At 37.7% G+C, this 21,818-nt stretch overlaps 1 protein-coding gene across 1 annotated transcript; it reads right to left on the bottom strand.

The window, feature by feature from the left end:
* Positions 1-990: 990 nt before the first annotated feature.
* Positions 991-20,857, bottom strand: tmx4 (thioredoxin-related transmembrane protein 4). Its single transcript, XM_007257444.4, has 8 exons — positions 20,584-20,857; positions 17,095-17,210; positions 13,052-13,097; positions 10,654-10,782; positions 6,237-6,282; positions 5,962-6,063; positions 5,476-5,539; positions 991-4,058 (listed from the first exon to the last, which is right to left on the bottom strand). Exons 1-8 carry the CDS (start codon positions 20,778-20,780, stop codon positions 3,814-3,816), a joined length of 945 nt encoding a protein of 314 aa, XP_007257506.3. The 5' UTR covers positions 20,781-20,857; the 3' UTR covers positions 991-3,813.
* Positions 20,858-21,818: the final 961 nt, after the last annotated feature.

The raw sequence follows: 21,818 nt of genomic DNA, 5'->3' as shown, positions 1-21,818 counted from the left end.
ATGGTGAACTAATTCAGTTAGTTAAACGTTCAGTGCGGTAAATGTTTCAATGTTGAATCAGTAAAATATGATGCTTTTTATTGTCATGTATAGAGTACTTCATATCGTACCTAAAAGCATTATATTTTGCTGTTCAAGGCCCTACTTGTATTCCTTCGCCTAAGAGAAAAACGGCAGTATTAACATCTCTTTGTTCTTTACATAATACCAAGGACTCAACATTTATGGTAGGTCTCATACTTGAGTTGTGCAACCTTGATGAGTAAAACAACTTTTTCCAATGCCGTGTGGGACCATGTATTTGAATACCACGTTTGCCCATCCTGACCATGTGTAGTCATGTGTGGTCACTTATAATTAATACAGTATATACAGCTCTGGAAAAAATAAAATAATGAGTTTCTTTGATTTTACCAAATTGAAAACCTCTGGAATATAATTAAGAGGAAGATGGATGATCACAACCATCAAACTAAGCTGAACTGCTTGAATTGTTGCCACAGAAGTGGCATAAAGTTATCCAAAAGCAGTGTGTAAGACTGGTGGAGGAGAACATGCCAAGATGCATGAAAACTGTGGGTTATTCCACCAAAACTCACAGAAACTGATTCAGCAACTGAAGTGGTCTCTTATTTTTTTCCAGAGCTGTGTATTGTGGTACAGCTGTTTGTCCTCAGTTTTAAAGGCTGTAAAAGCAAGTTACACTTTTTCCTCCAGCTGAAAGTAGCTTTATGTTGGTTAAATGCAACAGTGGTCACTTATGCAGGATTATGCCATGAGTATCAGTTACTTGAATTTAGGTATTGTATCAGTAAACTATAAGCTCAGCCTCAGCTCACTGATTCCAGTTTTCAGTCCTGATTTAAGGTATTAACATTTAAATAGATAAAGGCATTAGGTTTCCTTAAACCATTTGAGTTCACTTAACTTTAGAGTGTAATAACAAATATATGTCAGTTTACTTAAAATAAAAAAGTCTTGCACACAATGTTGTATCGACCTTAATTTAATTTGCAGACAATTTACCCATACAATGAAGCCAATACAATTTTTTATACAACAAACATACTTGATAAGGATCACACTTCAAATTTTAAACAGTCAGTCAACAGTATAAAATAGATCATATACTCCTATCATATGATAGTCTTATCTTCACTCCATATTGCATAAACAATTTCAATAAAATCCTACAGGCCTCTATACGTTCCAAGGCTCTTTAATGTAGTGACTGCAGATGAGGAACATGTCACCTAATATTAACTTACAGTATAAATCCACCTTCTTAACTTTTAAATTAATTTGTCCTAATATACTAATCTAAGGTATACAAACCTAAATTCAGCATGGAAGGGAAGGCTTACACAAAAATTATATAATATAATAAATCTCTGAAAAATACACACAAACAAGTAAATTACAGCATTCTGTAGCTTTGTCTCATAATCTTATCTCATAATCTAAATCATTAACAGTCTGAATATAACTTGCAGCAAAAACGGTTCTAATATGCAGTTCCTCTACAGAATGCATTCAGATGGGGGGGTAAGACTTTAAAACCCAGAGCACACTGACTCAAACTTCTCAAACACAAACAAACACAAATGCTAGGAGGATTTCCCTCATTTTACTGCTCTAAAACACTGTGTTCTGTTCAGAAATGTCCTGATCCAGGGCGCTTTTCCCAAAAGCATTGCTACTAACTTAGTTAGCAACTTACATAGATTGAATGATTAAGTTGTGATGCAGGTGCATCCAAAAACTAAAGCTGGAATTACAGAAGTACCATATTAATAACTTAATAACTAACACAGTGTGAAGCATTATTAGGCTGCACAGGACTTTCCCAAAACCATAGTTCCACCAAACGTTCACAACCACAGACGTTAAGCTGTGTGGTTAACAAGAAAGCTGTGGACCTGTGGTTAGAAGACTAAGTCACTAATATTGGAAGACTTAGTGAAGAGAGAGTGGTCATAAATGTCATTAAACTAAAAAATGTACATTGATTTTGCTGTATGACCATTTAGAATGGTCAAGAGTTTTGAACATGTAGATCTTAATCCATATGGAAAAGTAATAAATGTAAAATATATTAATGAAATAAATTAGTTTCTGTTCAGCGATAATTTCTCATTCGCATTGTGTCTTATGACAATGCATGAATGCATGAATTTTCTTTTCTGTAAGAGACTCCTTAATAAAAAATACATTTTACAAAATACAAATAAATTACATTCGAAAATGTATGATAAAACATTGGATTGTAGTTTGGACTCCAGTGGTTTAAACCAACATGGTTCACACTACTGTGGTGTGAACTAGATACAGCTGGTATTTCATTAGTTAGTTAGTTTAACAATGTTTAATGCCTAATTATTTGCTATTGTATGCTTTTATATAATGAACAAAACTGTTTTAACTGTTTTAAATTAGCAGGGAAAACCAGACTGAAATTGGCTTTCTATTCTAAATCTCCATTCTACCTATAAAAGAGTGGCATTTATACGGTGTGCAAAGGATTATTTAAAATGTATTTTCTGTAAAATATCCTTAAAACATTCATTAAATCAAAGGTTGAAACCAAATTAAATCAACTAATTTAAAATGTTTTATTATATAATCTTTACAATTGTGTTTTAAGTAAATATAATAAACTGAGCAGTTAAAAAAAGTATTTGAAAGGTACTGATCAACAGTAGCATTAAGGTAATCAGATTAGACATCTCTAATTATAGAATAGTTCACCTCATTTAGACTGGTTCAACTTTTAAGCTGTTCTTATTCTAGAGGAGCATAAAGCCAAATGTCAACACTAGAACATGTCTGTGTGTTGTTAATATTTAGTCAGGGCTCCAGAGCCTTAAAGGGCTTATCCATCACTTTTCTAAGTGATCTCTTTACACTGCATACAGTCTATTACTATGGTAATTACTACTGCTGTAATTTTGTCATGTTTTCCCCAGCATGTTTTAGTGCTTTAGCACATGTCCATTGATTTCGATCACAGGGAACTACAGGAAACTGCCTGAACCTCCCTTTGTAAACTGAAAAAAAAACATATATATATTCTAATATTCTGCACATAAGGAACAATTAAAACAATGGAAAATGTATATCCTGAGACCTTCATATATTAAACCACTCTGACACTGTGTGTATTACAATGATTGTCTACACATTCAGAGTATCTTCAGCACCATATACCGTACATTAGACACCTTCAGTCAGTCACATTTTTAGGTGTGACTCTACATGCTGCTGCAGTCGTCGTCTCTGGAATGTTGTTAAGCATGCGCTTCAATAAGTCATTTGTTATAATGGAAAGATGGAGGCATTACTGTAAAGAACAATGGTGTAAACAAAGATTTCCCACTTAGCTGAAACATTCAACATACGTTTAACCAGACTTTTGGTTATTCTTAAAAATACTCTTTTTCTTTTAAAAAGAAAAAGTCTTATAAGTCACCTGCTTGGTGAAAATCCTTGGCAACCAATTCTGTTTGCAAATACAAGTAGGTTCAAGATTTTCCTAATACACAAAAACAATACTGTAGATTCCATAAGTGGAGCCTGGAGAGAGAGGGAGAGGGAGAGGGAGAGGGGGAGAGAGAGAGAGAGAGAGACTGGGACGGGCTGGAGAAAATATAGGCAATACTGTATATAGACTGAACATAGAGCATAGAGAGGAATAGAAGCATTTTGCACTTACAGCATGGATTATGCTTTGCCCTGTAGCTGCAGAATTTCCCAAATTTTGGTTTAAACTGTGTTGTGGACAGAAGATAAAAGAAGATAGTGTGCATTGAGACGTTATGTCCCCTCTGGACTGTTAGGCCCCTGAGGTTTCCTCTTCCTCAGCGAGCTGTCTGTTGTCCCCTCCGCCTGAGGCTGGTCAGTGCTGCTAGCTGCAACCTCTGTGATGGGACCTCCTTCCTCCTCTGTAGATTCTTCACCAGACACCCGCTCACTCTCATTCTCCAGGTCAGATGTGCGCTTCTCCTCGGTCACAGTGTCGTCCGCCTCGTCTTCAGAGCCTTCGTCTTTCGCGTACATAACTGAAGAGTGAAAAAAAATTTGATAGCTGGTAGAAAATATGAAAAGCTCAGTGGGACAAATAAAGAAAATGCACAGTAGTGGAACATATGATTGGTTTGATACGTTTATGTTAAAAATTGGGGCCTTAGAGAGACTCCTGAGCAATTGCAATTGATGTAATGGTACATGTTTTCATTTCAAACCATCATATTACAGGGATCATGATCATCTCTCACGTAGTGCGCACAGTCACATAGAGAATACATGGTTCCTGCTATAAGAGTAAATACTGTCATTTTGCAGAAATGTGTATCACTCAAAAACCTTATGCTGTAAAGCCTTGGATTTGAAGGGTATTGCTCTGTCAACTTTAGAGTTTTTGAGGCATAAGTCAAGGAATAACTGGAACTTGCAACAGACTGTGAGTAAAATGAAAGGAATAATGTGCTAGACTCTTTATTATTCTGTATTTGTTACAAACCGTGAGTTTCGTGTACTATTACACCCCTAGTGGGTACACGTCCAGGGGTTGGACAATGAAACTGAAACACCTGGTTTTAGACCACAATAATTTATTGTGGTGACGGACAGTTCTGGTGGAAACAGGAGAGTTGAGGTGCACATTGAATTCTGCCGTGATTTGAGCAGCCGTGGTTTTATGTTTTTTTGGATACAATCCATGTTATCACCCAAACATCCCTTTCAGACAGCTTCCTCCTGCTTCCACAGTTAATCCTGTTGGATGTGGTTCATCCTTCTTGGGGGTATGCTGACATTACCCTGGATACCGTGGCTCTTGATACATCACAAAGACTTGCTGTCTTGGTCACAGATGCGCCAGCAAGACGTGCACCAACAATTTGCCCTCTTTTGAACTCTGGTATGTCACCCATAATGTTGTGTGCATTGCAACATTTTGAGCAAAACTGTGCTCTTACCCTGCTAATGAAACCTTCACACTCTGCTCTTACTGGTGCAATGCGCAATTAATGAAGATTGGCCACCAGGCTGGTCCAATTTAGCCATGAAACCTCCCACACTAAAATGACAAGTGTTTCAGTTTCATTATCCAACCCCAGTATCTTACAGTGATAATCTTTATCTTAACATGTGGATGGTTCTTATTATTACCACTTACTGCACAGTCAACTGTGGGCAGTAGTCCCTTCTATGGTGTATTTGCTGTTAAATGACAACATAATATAAATCATATAACATAATATAAGTCACCTTACCATAAACACACTGGCCAGTGTTGCTAACCTAACCTAACTCACAACCTCAAGATAACACCTCACAACTTAAACAGGCGCAGGCATTACCAAGCTGTAGCCTGAGGTACCTCTTCATGAACATAACATCCTGCTGCTGCTATCCTATGGCATGTCAATGAATTGTGCCAATAATAAAGCTTCTAATAACTTTAATTCTTCTCACCAGGTTTCTCCTCACTTCGCTTTGGCCTGGATGGACAAATACAGTCAGCGATCAACACCAGCATCTGTCGGAAATACAGGAAAAAAAGCATGCTTGAAGTGCACTATCAAAAGTTCTTTTAACAGTACGTGAGGTGCCTATGCCACCCACTTCCACCTCAAAAGTGTGGTAGAACCGACAATGGTTACACAACCGAGCGTTGTATAATACGGAAGCCAAACATCTTTACTTCATTACATAATTCCTAATGGTGCAAGTCATCGCATACCTCTTTTCTCCATTTGCCTAATAGAGCTTTTGGAATATCAGAAAGGGAGTCGAGCAGAGTTTCTGAGCTCCCTGATGTTAATGCAGTGTACATGTCAAAAGCCCTATTAGGGCTGCACTCTCAGCAGCCGGTGAAAAGTTCTGCGTGAAATCCTTTCATACGAAAGATAGGACATCCCACTCTACCATTTTAAAGAGTGACAGGCATTTGTAACTTACCAGGCCGAGAACTAGTCCCATGAAGAGCGTGATGATGGCGAAGATTATGTAAGAGCCCCACGAGGGAATGCCAAGACTGTCAGTGAGGTACGTGTGGATTTGCTAAATTTAACAAGAAGAGACAAGAGAGTTTCCTACATTACTCCAAATACACTTTTTCTCTCTTTTTTTAAACTACTGTTGTGCTTTATATGCAATATTTTAAACATATATAAATGTGTTATTATATGCAAAAAAACAACCAACACTAGTCAAAACAAAACAATACATCATACCCTGATCCACACAGAGAGCCGGAAGAGACCCGCCATGCCAGACATTCTGGAGAAAGAACAAAATATTTCAAAATCAGGAATGATCAACAGAACTTGACTCTATACGTCTACATTTATAACTTACGGAACTGTGGTTTATTAAGAGCCCATATGTATTGTGCCCACAGACATGCACTTACAACATTTGTGTGATTTATACAGATTTATAAAAAAACAGTCCTGTTCTGCATAAAGGAACAAAATAAAATTGCAGATGGGCAAGCCTGATTGAAATGCAGTGCTATGATTGCATATACTGGACCATCTACCGAATACTATGCAATCACATTTCGTGCACTACATGTATATATTATACTGACATTATTTTGTAGAAATCTGTTTTTACTTTGACATTAAGGTTCATGTTTTTAAAAGTCTTGTAAAAAAAAAAAAAAAAAAAAAAGCTAAATTAAACTGACCACGATTTTGTTTATAAAATCAATAAAGGATTTATAATCATTTTATAGGCAATAGGGGTAGTAATCAGAGGGCATCCCACAAAATAGTAATGATATCATTATACTGTGATAATTGATATATTACAAGACAATTCTCTATGATACTCTATGGTATTTAATGCCACATATTGATAATGTATCACAAACAAAAACAATGCGATATACTGCAATACTAATATTTTGTCTCATCCATTACAGGGAGTTTATATACAAATGTATGAGTTTATAGCTGTTTTTGACAATTTTGACATTTTCTTGTGGATTGAACAGAACAGTATAATGCACCTTTAGTAGTGTGTGTCTTTCATTTAAACACAAAAAAACTCTAATATTTCTACAACACAGGTCCTAAAATACAACAGTTCTTCCTGATATTCTCAAGGTATTGACAATCCACTATTATTTATATGTTTAGCTGTGTTGTCAATATGCATTTGCATTTTGCCCAATAAAATGAGGCTAGACTACTAAACATGGCTTCAGGCAGGACTGTGTGTCTTCCTGTCTCAGAATTCTGTGTCAGTAGGAGGCATTTCTTATGTTTTAGACACAGCTTTTATCCAGGGCCTTAAAAAATAAAAATTCATACAACTTGAACTTCCACACACATTTTTCATTTTACACACACAAAGTTAAACATATTTATTGAAACTGTAAATGATTGACCACTAAGAAACAATTTGTAATAATTGTGATTTTTTCTTTAATAAATGAAAATCTAAAAAGTGTGACATGCAATTGTATTCAGTGCCCTTTACTCAGATATACCTAAATAAAATTCAATGTGATCAACTGCCTTCAGAAATCACCTAATAAGTCCACAACTGAGAGTCCATGCATGTGTAATTTATTCTCAGTATTCTTAGTAACTACAGATGTTTTGTAAAGGTCTCAAGGTTTGTTAAAGAATGTTCACCGATCAAACAGAATCCTCTAAAATCAAGAAACACAACAGACAACCTGACAACCCAGGCAAAAAGGCAAAATATTGCATCATCCTGAACAAATCAACCCCACCGTGAAACATGGTGGTGTCAGCATTATGCTATGAGGATGATATACTTCAGCATGGACAGGGAAGCTGGTCAGAGTCTGTTTGATGCTGCAAAAGACATGAGATCTAATCATACTCCTGTGTTTAGTGCTGGGCGATAAAACGATATCGATAGTTATCGAGGAAACTATATATCGCGATAAGTCGGGGCGAGAAATTCGATAAACTAAATTTTCTATTTCCCGTTTAAGTAGCGTTGTGAAAAGGCGCAGCACGAGATCAGGCAGCACGCTGAACTGCTGCTCAGCCCAGTACAACCCCTCCCCTCCCCTCTCCACCATCCCCCTCCGCCCCACCCCCCGAGCCCCTCCACTCTGAACTCCTCACATAGCGGCTCCTTCTCTCCCATTTACTGGATAAACTTCATTTATACTATTCAGCGGCGCTACACTGGAAAACTCACCTTTTAAATATGAGGCATGCGTCTCCAAGATATTTAGAGAGGTGAGCTTGTTCAGATTTCTGAAGGCAGGTAAACGCTGCTCTGTTTGCTGCTAGTTAGATTAGCTTGTCTCCAGTTTAAAGTTAGCGATGTTTAGGTGTAAAAGGGATCTGTGCAATCTGTCATCATTAGCTAAGATGCTTTCACTGCTTTTTACATTCTAATAAACTAATGGGTAACGCACGTTAGCCGTGTTAATCCACGTTTCGTGTAAATTAAGGTTAACTTCAGCACGAGTGAGGGGTTAGTATATAAACACACAGAAAGGAAGCACTTTCCATCTTTTTTCCTAACTCTCACTGTTTCTGTTAGAAAACCCTGAGGGCAGCATTCTCCTCTGTCTTTGTGTTTTATAGTTTTTAACAGATAGAGAGTCTGTTATGCTGGATATTTTACTAAATACAGAAGATTATATAATCTGTCTAGCTGTATTTGAACTGAGCTAAACATTGCTGTTACTGAACTGGAGTTTTAAATACACTTAAGTAATGTAAGTCTAGTCTACTGAAAGCCAGTAATGTTAGTATAAATCTGTACTGCAGTAGAAGTGGATCATTTCAGAAACTTGACTTTATTCCTCCCACCTCCATTATAGGCCACTTTTTTTTTTAAATATTTAAATGTTAGCTTAATTTAAATGAAAAAAAAAACTAAAGGCTCTTATTTAAAAAAAAACATAAGCAGTAAATTATCTAAAATTACAACAAATAGAAAATAGAAAAACAGTAAAACATATGTAATACATACTTTTTATATGACCAAAATTAAACTAGACTGAAATCTGACTAAAACTAATAATATCCGATAGACTAAAATGTAACTAAAACTATTATACATTTTAGTGAAAAGACTAAGACTGTATCAAAATCACCTGTCAAAATGAACACTGTGATATACTCTTGTATTTTGCTTTATGTAGTTGCCTGCATTCAGGGAGGGGAATGATCTTTTGATTAAATATAATTTTATAAAAATAAATAAAGTGTTATTGCAATTTAAATTAAACAGACATATAATGTAAAGGGTCTTACATATTTTTTAGTTTATATATTTGTCCCCTTTTTAAAATTAATTTAAAAGCTGTACCCACCTGGCAAGATGTTAACATCCTAGTGTCTGTCCACAAGGCTCTGAGCCTGCTAGTGATTTTGTCCATAACTCCCTTATTCTGTCACTTCTGAGTAAAAATAGAAACCTTTAAGTGTAACAGAAAGTGATTTGATTTATATCGTGATACATATCGATATCGGCTGATATGAAAAACTATATCGTAATAAGATTTTTTTCCATATCGCCCAGCCCTACCTGTGTTAGAATGAGTCAATTTAGTGCAGCCCTAAATTCTATTTAGAATCAGTAGAAAGATTGGAAAATTGCTGTTTACAGACGCTCTCCATCCAACCTGCCAGAGCTTGAGCCATTTTGTACAGAAGAACAAAAGCAAATATCTCCGTCTCTAGATGTGCAAAGCTAGTAGAGATAAACCCCAAAAACCTTGGTGGTTCTTGAGAGGGGCTGAATACAAATACATGTAACACTTTCCAGATTTTTATTAGTACATTTTTTAAAAACCCATGTATCTTTTATTTATTTTTCACTTCACAATTACTTGCTACTTTGTGTTGGTCTATCACATAAAATCCTAATCAGATTCTTTTGATGTTTAGGGGGTTTAATGTAAAAAAATATATAATATATTTGGAAAGGTTCAAGTGGTATAAATACTTTTTCAAAGCTCTCTATGTCCTTAAAGTTGTATTTAAAGAAAACCCATAATTAGAATAAAGGAAACATGAAAAAAAACATGAATGGCATGTCCTGTTACACATGCAATTTGTGTGCAAATCAAATAAATAAATATATACACACTTATATGTATATAACACAGAGAAACAGTGAAAAGTTTGGACACACCTATTCTCAATCAATGAGATTTTTTTACATTGTACATTTAATATTGAAGACATTAAAGCTATACAGGAACACATTAATTAAACACATTAATTATCTTGTAAATAAAAATCTGAATATGTTTTATAGTTAAGATTCTTCTAAACAGCATATTTAACTTCAAGGGCAGATCTGCACACTCTTGGCATTTTCTGAGTGGGGTCACCAGAAAAAGTTTTCTTAGCTTCTTGAAGGAGTTCCTGAAGGTGCTGAACAATAGTTGCTGCTTTTCCTTCAAACTGTGAAGCTCCAGCTCTTCCAAAACCAGTTGGGTTTAGGTCAGAGGATTGTGGATGCCAAACACTTTTTACTACGTAATTCTATGTGTATCTTGTTTTCATTACTTTAACATTAATCTACAATGTAGAAAATTAATTAAATAAAACAAAAAACAACAATAAATGAGAAGGTGTCCAAACTTTTGACTGGTACTATACATATTAAAAGCAGGCAGAGAGGAGAGGACTGATTTACAAAATAGATGATGGAGATTTCCATCCTGGCAGAGGCTCCACAGCTTCCCACTTCTTTCGAACGACGTACGCTTGGATATCCTCAATGGTCCGTGACGACATATATCTTCGGAAACTTCCATCTTTAGCACTGCAGCAGAAGAGATGAGAGGTCAGCCACGGAGCTTTACATAAGATATAATCATATGCAATAGAAAAGCTGGTGGGCTGAAAGTGAAAATGGAAATGGGAGTGAATGACATTTATGAGCTCCTGCTCTCGGGTTTAGGATGAGCAGCATCACTAAAATATTTAATAGCATATAAAACCATATTTTTATTTCAGAATGAGAAGTATCAGATATAAAATCAACATTAATGATGACTTCTTGCTCAGACATGATTTTTTGCACTCCATATTTATTACCTTTTTAAGTAACAATAGATCCACAATTTTATGAGCTCCACTGAGCATACAGGAGCACTGTGTAATTCTATAATTACAATCTTTATTCCTTCTATTTCTCTGCATATTTTATTATCCTCCTTTTACCCTGTTCACCAATGGTCAGGACTCCAAAGGTTCACCACAGGACCACCATATATTTGGTGACACTGACACTGCTGGAGGCCAGAAATATTCAGACAGCAGCATCCTGTGTGCACTGATGAAGGAACAGAGGATTACAGAACTTTTGTCTCCGACTTTAAATCCTAGCTGTTCCACCATGTAGACGGAGTGTCTAATAGAGTGGACAGTGAGTGAACACAGTGTTTAAAAACTCCAGCAGCACTGCTGCAGTGTCTGATCCACACGTATCAGGTCAGTGTCAACTGCAGTGCTGAGAATGATCTTCCAACTAAGTACCGTATTTTTCGGACTATAAGGCGCACTTAAAAACTTTTAATTTTCACAAAAATTGACAGTGCGTCTTATAATACGGTGCGCCTTTTGTATGGATTTTACTCGTCAGGTTGTAAGGAGCAGTAAACACACACTCCGTGCAGCGTTATAGAGAGTTTCAGTGCTATACAGAGTCCAGAGCCGTGCAGCTCCGAGGCTGAGCAGCAATAGCATTAGCTAGATGCTAACCGCTAAGCTAGCTAGCTTATTCACTGAGATCAGTATTATCTAAATTTTACTCGTCAGGTTGTAAGGAGCAGTAAACACACACTCCGTGCAGCGTTATACAGAGTTTCAGTGCTATACAGAGTCCAGAGCCGTGCAGCTCCGAGGCTGGAGCAGCAAATAGCATTAGCTAGCTTATTCACTGTTCAGAGATCAGTATTATCTAAATTTTACCCGTCAGGTGTAAGGAGCAGTAAACACACACTCCGTGCAGAGCCGTGCCGCTCCGAGGCTGGAGCAGGCAATAGCATTAGCTAGATGCTAACCGCTTAGCTAGCTAGCTTTTTCACTGTTCAGAGATCAGTATTTTCTAAATTTAGCACTTTTAATACTGCTGGAGCAGTATTATTAGAGTTAGATGCTAATCGCTAAGCGTTCACCGTTCAGAGGTGAGTTATCGGCCTGTAAGTCTGTGCTGCTTTGCCTGGCTAGCATTAGCTAGATGCTAAGCGCTAACTCTCTCAGAGGTGAGTTTTATCAGCCTGTAATCTGCTTGTTTACCGTGTTAAAACAAGCTACGGGGGACGAATCGCTAGCTAATATCTCACTGTCTTACCAGAACACGCAGGATTACTCAGTGTAACGCTGTCGTTTAAGTTTGGGTTAACTTTACTAGTTTAGGTGACTAGCTAGCGTGCTAGCGGATAGCTATGCTAACGCTGGTGCAGCAAGCCTTAGTGGACATCTGGAAATCTAAGCTTACTGTAAATAAACTGAAGCAGTTACTCACCCAAATAAACAGTTTTCAGGAGAGGAATCTGTGTAGATTAATATCCAGCACTCGTTTGACTTTGAAAGAGCTAACGTTAGATTTGTATACTGAGACGCTCCACCGGCAAGCGACCACCCCCGGTGGGGGAAGGGAAACATGGCGCCACCCCTGTTCACTTCGATATAGGCACCCTTTCTAGTGTCACTTAACGCGCCTTATAATGCGATGCGCCCTATGTATGGAAAAATAGCAGAAAATAGGCGTTCTTTGATAGTGCGTCTTATAATACGGTGCGCCTTATAGTCCGAAAAATACGGTAATACCAGCTCTGTGGTGGTCCTGTGGTGGTCCCGACCATTGAAGAATAGGGTAAGACAAGGCTACAAACTACCTAGTGGCTCCTCTATACTCAGTGGAGCTAACAAAACAGACAGTAAGTGTAGAAAGACTGGGATGGTCAAAAAACTGTGATATGACTGTATATATATCTGTGGATTGTTCTGAATTTTAACGTGACATAGAAGCACAAAAGACACATAAAGAAAGAAATGTGAACGACTTCTCCAGCATTGTGACTTACTGAAAAATAGTGGGTAGTGTGGTAACCAGAAACCGCCCACTCAGGCCTGCAGAGAGGGAGAGAAGAGGTGGTGGTGGGGGATAGAGAGGCAGAGAGAGAAAAAAAAATGAGGCTCTACAGAACAGTGTACAGTATAGACAGAAGATCGAGAATGCAGTACCCTACAGATGGTCCTGCAGGCAGATCTCCCTGGTGTGGGAGTTTTCCATCACTTCAGTAGTGGAGCTCCAATATGAGAAAAGTAACTCCATTTCTTTGTGGCAGCGAGCTGTACTGAGGAGCTCATTTCCCGCAGCAGCTGAGCTCTCCGCAGAGAGCCTCCGCATTCAGGCATCCTGGGAGAGGCAGCGCTGTGCTGAAGAGTAGCTGCTATTTGTGGAAGCACACAAGTCTTCCCTCACATGTTGGAGAAAAAAAAAATTGATTTGCAGCACTGGAGTGTGAGTGCCATGAAAAATGCAGTGACCAGATGATGTGGTGAACCCTGTGTGAACTGCTGTGTGACTCAACATTATGATGAAGTGCATGAATACATGTGCAATGTGCGAGCATACACTGCATGTCTAAACGACAAGTGTCCATCTGCCCATCCAGCATTTCTACTGAAATCAAGTGGATTTATGTGAAGTGTGTCTTGTAAAAGTGTAATACTACAGTAATGTTATTTATGTGTCAGTCTTCATGCTTTTCATGCTGCGGATGCTGGATTCTGTATCGTTCAGCTTGCCCAGAAACGCATGGACATAGCATGGCTTTTGGCGGTCTGTCAAAGCACTTACTTTCTGACTGAAACATAGATTCTTGTATAATGCTGCTTTACATTTCTATTCATATATGTTGTTGTGTAGGGGTGTCACGATTCTCTAAATCCTCGATTCGATTTCATTTTCGATTTGAGGGTCACGATTCGATTCGATTCTCGATTTTCTTGTTTTTTTTTCTTGTTATTATTTTATGCCTCATAAAATTTAAATAATATATTTATTATTATTATTATTATTATTATTATTATAAATATTATAAATATTATTATTATTATTTATTAAGATATATATGGTAATGCCATCTAGTGACTTTTTTTGGTAGCAACAGTGTGCACTATTAAAACAAGCAGTTTATCAGAGCTGTGTGTGGATGGCTGGTGAAACTGCTCATTACATGAAGCTGCAGTTCTTCATCCAACCACTAGCAGCAGCAGCACAAGCCCAGCTCTCTTCACTCAGTCACTACTTCAGTACAGCCCAGCCACGGGCTACAGGGCTCAGCCAGTCCGTTTTTACTGTTTCTGTAAACAAATAAAGGTTTTAACCCCACTAACCGGATAATACAGCTCACTACAGTTCATCTTTCAGCCCAAGCAGCTAACAGCAGCAGGTTAGAACAGCCGACACGGAGGCACTGCTCGGATTACATTATAAACAGGTCAGTTAGCGCGCTGCTAACCTCAGGATGTTTATAACTACGGAGTTTAGTGGACACACCACGGCCGCCAGGTAAGTCTTTTAAAGGCTACTGAAGACTATTAAAGGCTATTAGAGTGTAACCCCTGGCTCCCAGGGGTTACAAGAGGTTATTGAAAGCATTATTGGGGGGCAGAAATCAGTACAGGCTGGTTAGATAAGTGATGTGGGTATTGTCTTATAAATATTTACACATAACTTATATCTCTCCTGAAAAGCTTTTATTTTAGTCAGAAACACGCTTGTGTTTACTTTATCTGAGAGAAAGATGTTTTTTTAATTCAATGGAAAGCAACAGGTGTAGTCAATTATAAGTTTAAGATTTTTAATCCACCTCACTGTGATCTATAGTCAGTGTTCTCAAGTCACACTGACACACGCATTTCAGCGAGTTCACACGCTCTCACCTGCGCGCACCCACCCCTCCGTTAGATACAGATACAAAACCTGCGCGCCCAACCCCCGCCCCCCCTCCCCCGTTGGACAGATAAAAACAGTGATCACACTCCCGCCGACTGCGCTCATGCAGTGGCTATCTCTATTTAAATGAATAGGATGCGCTGTGTTGGTGCCGCGCCATTTGCGTAGCGCGCTGCGCTATTTGCGTAGCGCGCGCGGGAGGGATCGTCGATCCTCTTTTTGACTTCGATACTCGAGATCGTGACCTCATTTCGATTCGATTTCGATAAAATATCGAGATCGTGACACCCCTATTGTTGTGACATTTAATATTTGTACAATTTAAGTATTTGTTAGATATTATATTTATCTCAGTTTAAGAAACAAAAAGTACAAAAGGTAATATTTGCAGATGGAAAGATCTATGGGTTATGCACCTGTTTCAATTGACTTTTAGCCAAAATATGTGACGGACAATCCTGAGAGCTGGTCAGATCATATAAATCAATCATTTCTGAGCTGCTGCATGACGCTTAAGTTCTTAATTTAACTGCTAGTTAGCAATACAGCAATACACTTTGGCCCACAAAAAGCTAAAGGATGCTGCACAGATCTGCAGAACGATAAATGCCCACACAAACCTCACTCTAAATAATAAAAATGTATACAATAAACATGCTGGCCAGTGTTCATGCTCACACACTAGATAACATCTCAAAACTTATATTAACTTGGTGTGTTCCCTTGCCCTTCCTTAACAATTCATAATCAAATGTACTTATTCCATTTAGTCCACTTTAGATGGCTGGCTATTTTAACTAACATAAAATATTTCAGTTAGGTTTGTTACTCATTTTCCCAAATAAGCAAAACAAAAACTATAATTTTCTGTAATCATAATTATAATTAATTTTATTTCATCACCAATTTAGTAATCACTTTGTTATCCTAAAAAGTTTTCTATTTCCAGCCTTTACCATCCCTTTTAAAACATAAAGAACTAAATTACTGATGCTAAACCGCTTTCTCTGTCATTTTAAAATCAATGTCAGTTTCCAGTTTAATTTGTTTGCAGGTAAATGCACAGGTTAAAATATTAAAAGATGTGCACTTTAGCTAAATTTAATCTTCAAATTTAGATTTTCTTGCTGCGAGTATCACATAAGAGCCCCATTATACTAGCAGCCTCTTCATGAGGAAAGTACTTCTCTGCAACCACTAGGCCATTCAGATCATCATATTTCAGTATATTTTTACCTGAAATCAAATTTAGAAATGCTGTAGATAGTGGGGATTTGACTGGGTCTTACTCACACAGGCAAGAGCAAGCAAAAACAGCAAGGCAGGCCAGAAGGGCTTGTGTTTTGACGGACAGGAGCGTGAGGAGACGTGGGTCTAGCACAGCTGGTGTGGACTGAAACACTGATTACAAAAGGACTGCTCCTGTTCCTCAGACAAAGGATGAATGAGAGCTTTAGAAGCGTGTCCACTCAGAAGTGCCCATCACAGAAAACAGTAATTCTACTGTATTTCCTTTGCAACATTTCATGCAGGTTTTTCCACAGCTGTAACAAATTCTGATTTCTGTCTCTCAGAATATATTGAGCAATTCCTTTCTCTGTAGAAACTCATCCAGTTTTGAGCTGCAGCTAAAAGCATGTGTGTGCTGGACGCCCTTAACTGTCCCGTCCTTTCCCTTCTCCCTTGGCACTCTCCACGTTAGTCTTTCTTTCCCAAGGTTATTGTGCTGTCCTTTTGAAAGATTGGTTTTAATAAGCAGCCGACCTGAGCTTTCTATTTTAATGGTGTAGTTTATTTGTACCCGCTACTGAGGCTTTGACTGCTTATTAAATCGCATGGCTACATTAATGTCCATCTTTCTCTTAAAGGGCAAACATCCTGCATTTTTTCCTGTCTTTTATTTTTATCCTGTATGTCCACTCATACTGTTTACAGCTCTGGAAAGTCAACAAATACTTTTTTTAAAAGGTCAGATCCAATAAAAAAATTTAAGAATATGCATGGCTGCATAACACTGGCTTTTATAAACCATAAATTGTTAATACACTGTAAACTCTGTATTTTATCTCAATTCTGTTTATGAATAACCATGGTGAGATCATTTTTGCTCTCTGAGCAGCACACTGCAAACTCAGAATGAAAGCAAGTGACCCAGTGACTAACCTGGTTGTTGTGTAACATCAACCTTTCCAACTGATATCCCAAGGCTGTCGCTCTGTTTGGCTAAAGCCTCCCAGTCTGCTTGTATGTGCTGACATGCAGGACACCATGGGGCATAGCTGTTGGGAAAGAAAAAAAACAAAGAGACAGAGCAAAACCATTATCAAGATATGGAGAAATTCACTGTAAAATGTACAGAGCATGCACTGGATATCAATCTGAGGTCAGGAAGACACTGAAACAGAGATTTTTAGTTGACGATAGTTGTTTAGACGATATATTGCCCCTGAAATAATTCATGAATGAGATTTTTGTCATTTTATCCCTGAAGTGCTCATGGTGACGCGTCACAGACCATTTAAAAGCTGTTCCTTACAGAACGTTCCCAGTCACATTAACTAAGTGACACATACTGAACATCCTGAGAGCATCACAGCACAGTGTGTGAATGTGTGCTTGTTCATCTCACCTTATTTACAGATTGTAGAAGTGCAGAGTTGGTGTTGGAGTAAAATGAGCGCCTTTTAAAAGTGTGTTCTTGCTTCTACAGCTCTGTTCCAACAATTTTAACCATTTAAACTCTTTAATTTTTTGTTCTACGTAACTAGTTCTGACACGATTTATAGAACAAAATCTTAAATGACAACTTCATAACTTGCAGTTCATGTTATATCAGGATGAAGAATGAATAAGCAGAATCAAGAATGACCTTCTCTCTGAATTTCTCTCTTAATTTATTCATTTATTTTAAATTTGGTATTAACATTCACTACTTATGTCAATAAAAACGACAGATAATATGCATATATTGACAAATAATGCATAAAATCAGCATTAGCATATTAGGCCGTTCACAATATGATTTTTTTTTTTACAATATTACCATTATCAAATATTATTTTACGATTTTTGCGCAGGTTTTGTATCTGTATCTAACGGAGGGGTGGGGGCGCGCAGGTGAGAGCGTGTGAACTCGCTGAAATGCGTGTGTCAGTGTGACTTGAGAACACTGACTATAGATCACAGTGAGGTGGATCAAAAATCTTAAACTTATAATTGACTACACCTGTTGCTTTCCATTGAATTAAAAAAACATCTTTCTCTCAGATAAAGTAAACACAAGCGTGTTTCTGACTAAAATAAAAGCTTTTCAGGAGAGATATAAGTTATGTGTAAATATTTATAAGACAATACCCACATCACTTATCTAACCAGCCTGTACTGATTTCTGCCCCCCAATAATGCTTTCAATAACCTCTTGTAACCCCTGGGAGCCAGGGGTTACACTCTAATAGCCTTTAATAGTCTTCAGTAGCCTTTAAAAGACTTACCTGGCGGCCGTGGTGTGTCCACTAAACTCCGTAGTTATAAACATCCTGAGGTTAGCAGCGCGCTAACTGACCTGTTTATAATGTAATCCCAGCAGTGACTCCGTGTCGGCTGTTCTAACCTGCTGCTGTTAGCTGCTTGGGCTGAAAGATGAACTGTAGTGAGCTGTATTATCCGGTTAGTGGGGTTAAAACCTTTATTTGTTTACAGAAACAGTAAAAACGGACTGGCTGAGCTCTGTAGCCCGTGGCTGGGCTGTACTGAAGTAGTGACTGAGTGAAGAGAGCGGAGCTTGTGCTGCTGCTGCTAGTGGTTGGATGAAGAACTGCAGCTTCATGTAATGAGCAGTTTCACCAGCCATCCACACACAGCTCTGATAAACTGCTTGTTTTAATAGTGCACACTGTTGCTACCAAAAAAAGTCACTAGATGGCATTACCATATATATCTTAATAAATAATAATAATAATATTTATAATATTTATAATAATAATAATAATAATAATAAATATATTATTTAAATTTTATGAGGCATAAAATAATAACAAGAAAAAAAAACAAGAAAATCGAGAATCGAATCGAATCGTGACCCTCAAATCGAAAATGAAATCGAATCGAGGATTTAGAGAATCGTGACACCCCTAATTATTACTGTCTCATATTAAGGATGTGCCAAATTGAATCATACACAATGTCATCAAAAAACTTAGATACAAAACCTCCATTGTGATATTCATGAAAGGAGTCTACTTTGTATTTGTTTTGCTTTTTATTGTATTTACTTGAAATTAAGTTTTGTAGTAGATTTTTGTTGTCACATTACTTTGGTAGGATACTGTTTAAAACAATGCATACATTTATAGATATATATTTTTGTTTCTAATATTACTGAATGCATAAAAATATTTTATAATAAAATTTTATTCTTATTTTGTTGCAGTAGTATAAAGTTGAAAGAGTTATATTTGGTCACATCGCCAAGAATATCGTTTTGTGAATATCGTGATATTATTTTACGGCCATATTGCACACCCTTTTCTCGTACAGGTAATTTTTTTGTATTACACTTGTGCAAACATGGCAACCCTCTCTCAGGAGAGCAGCTGCATTTGCAGCACTAGCAGCCAGAGTTGCCAGGTTTACGGTTTTCCCGCAAATTGGGCTTGTTTGAAAATCAAGTTGCGGGTGAAAATTCAAAGGGTGATGTTTTTTAGTTGATATTTTTTCAAAGGGTGTTGCCTTTGATGGTACACATATGACCCATGCTGAGGTGAAAAATTAAATTGAAAATGAAGTAATTTCATTTTGTTTTTAATTTTGTCAATATTTCCACACGTTCGGAAAAAGACGGTGCTAGCATTTTCATTTTTCAAGGTGATGAAAAAAGTTGAAGAGGAGAAAAGAGAGTTAAGGAGGGGCAAGAACAGAAATGAAAAGTAAAATTCAGTTCTTTTTACTAATTTTGTTACTATAAATTATTCTTGACTGAGATATAAAACTGTTTTTAAATTACTAATAAAACCTTAATGTTTTAAGACTTTATGATAATTAGCAATATACTGATAATACATCCCTTATAAACAAAATACTATAAAGTCGTACACTCATAGTTGGTTGTTGCCATTTGCTGCAAACGTGTCACAGATAATATATATATAGAGCTAGTTTAAGATTCTGAAGGGCGGGTTTTAGACTGACTTAGGGCTGGACATTTTTGTTGGACCTGGCAACCCTGCTCACAGGCGAGCAGCTGCATTTGCAGCACTAGCAGCAGCAGCTCTACACAGTACTGTTACTACAGTCTGCTGCCGAGCACAAAAATAATGAAACCCTCTGACCTGCAGGCTGTTTTATCTTATTCACAGAGCCTGTAATGAACTCAGTACAGTGTGGAATAGGGGTAAAGGGTCTCAGTGTTGGAACAGGCTGATATCAGGGTTGATATTATTAGCTAGACTGCTTTAACTACTTCCGTTCAGTGCAGAGACTAGCACTGAGGAATGGGGCGTGTCACACCAAAAACCTGAAATCACAAATATCCTAAACACCCCCTCAATCACACACTCACAGACTGAACCATTTCTGAGTCACAAAAGCCTGATATCCACAGCTCTGCAGCGCTGCGTTACTCACAAACACACAGGAGACACGAGCGCTACTCACAATTTCACCATCCACTCCCCCTCCAGAATAAGGGTCCAGTTCGCGTCCCCGACCGGCACCACCCGGCTCTCGGCCTGAGCCCGGGCTTTAGGGAGCTGTACGGTCAAAATAACGAAAACAACAGCGAGCCAGAGCATGTTTCTCCCACACTCCAGCCTCCTTGCACAGCTCTGTCCCGCCATATTGCCAGTACACATGATTTGCCAGCGAGCAGGAAACAACGCATCGCTTCCTCTGTTTTTAAGGTAGACTGAAGCATTAGCGCCACAGCTCAACATCTGCTATCTGCGGGGTTGCCAGGTGTAGGAGAGCAGCAGCAGCAGCCTTTACGTGGTAATTTTACTATCTAGGTTATGTTCAACATACAATATTTAAAAACCTAAAAAAAAAATCTAAAACATAATTAAAGCAAATGGAGTGAAAATAGTGAGCTTGGTGTGTTCACTAATTCTAATAATATTTTACATAAACTGTAACCTAACTTAGTTGGCTAGTAACCTTTATTAAAATTTAGTATACAATGTTAGCTATCTAGCATTAGCTATGCTAGCTAAACTAGCTAGTTAACTGTTTTTGTATCAGCTGGGCCAGCTATAACTAGCACTAGCTAACCTAGCGTTAGCTAATGTTAGCTAACCTAACTAACAGCAGTAGGAGGTAACCTTAATTAGCTAATGCTTCTTATGCCGACCTTACACCGAATGATTTTTAAGCAATTTCACCGTCGCAGACAAATTCCCAAAGTCAGAATAAAATCACGAAAGTCTTGCTAGAGTCTTTTTAGTCTGTGACTAAAAAGTCTGTGAAAAGTCTTTAGATGTGAGAGGGTCAGACTTTAAGCTATTAAAAGTCTTTTTAGAGTCTTTTCAAAGTCATCTAGTGTATGGTTAGCATTAGCTAGCTAACATTTTGCTCCATAGCGTTTACCTCAGGAATCAGATGTTAGCAGAGTGGACGGCATTGTATCTGAACATTTAGGTAAATGTAATTTTAAATCATGGACCACTTTTTGTGTGCCATGTTAGCATTGTCACAGACTAGCATTGTCACTGGTAGTAAGCTAACTAGCTAACAGTTGATTATACATAATATTGTGCAGCCAAAAAAGACAGCAACATGTCCACAGATACAAGTTGGACAGTATACTGTGTACAAATGATTTAATGAGACACAAATATATGTATACTTTACTGGAGTAATTATATTCAGCCAACTTTTTAATCCTACTCCTTACA

Source organism: Astyanax mexicanus, chromosome 14 (genome assembly GCF_023375975.1).
Source record: "Astyanax mexicanus isolate ESR-SI-001 chromosome 14, AstMex3_surface, whole genome shotgun sequence".
Classification (NCBI taxonomy): domain Eukaryota; kingdom Metazoa; phylum Chordata; class Actinopteri; order Characiformes; family Acestrorhamphidae; genus Astyanax; species Astyanax mexicanus.
The sequence above is the reverse complement of the archived record's forward strand: the minus strand, read 5'-3'. Positions and strand labels throughout refer to the sequence as shown.

Bases quoted from the DNA above. Each gene is read 5' to 3' on its own strand.
- tmx4 (XM_007257444.4), bottom strand. From the start codon at position 20,780: ATGTGTACTGGCAATATGGCGGGACAGAGCTGTGCAAGGAGGCTGGAG. The intron at 17,211-20,583 runs GTGAGTAGCGCT...CTTTCCCAACAG, and splicing joins GGGGAGTGGATGGTGAAATT to CTATGCCCCATGGTGTCCTG. The intron at 6,064-6,236 runs GTATGATGTATT...TGTTAAATTTAG, and splicing joins GGCTCTCTGTGTGGATCAGG to CAAATCCACACGTACCTCAC.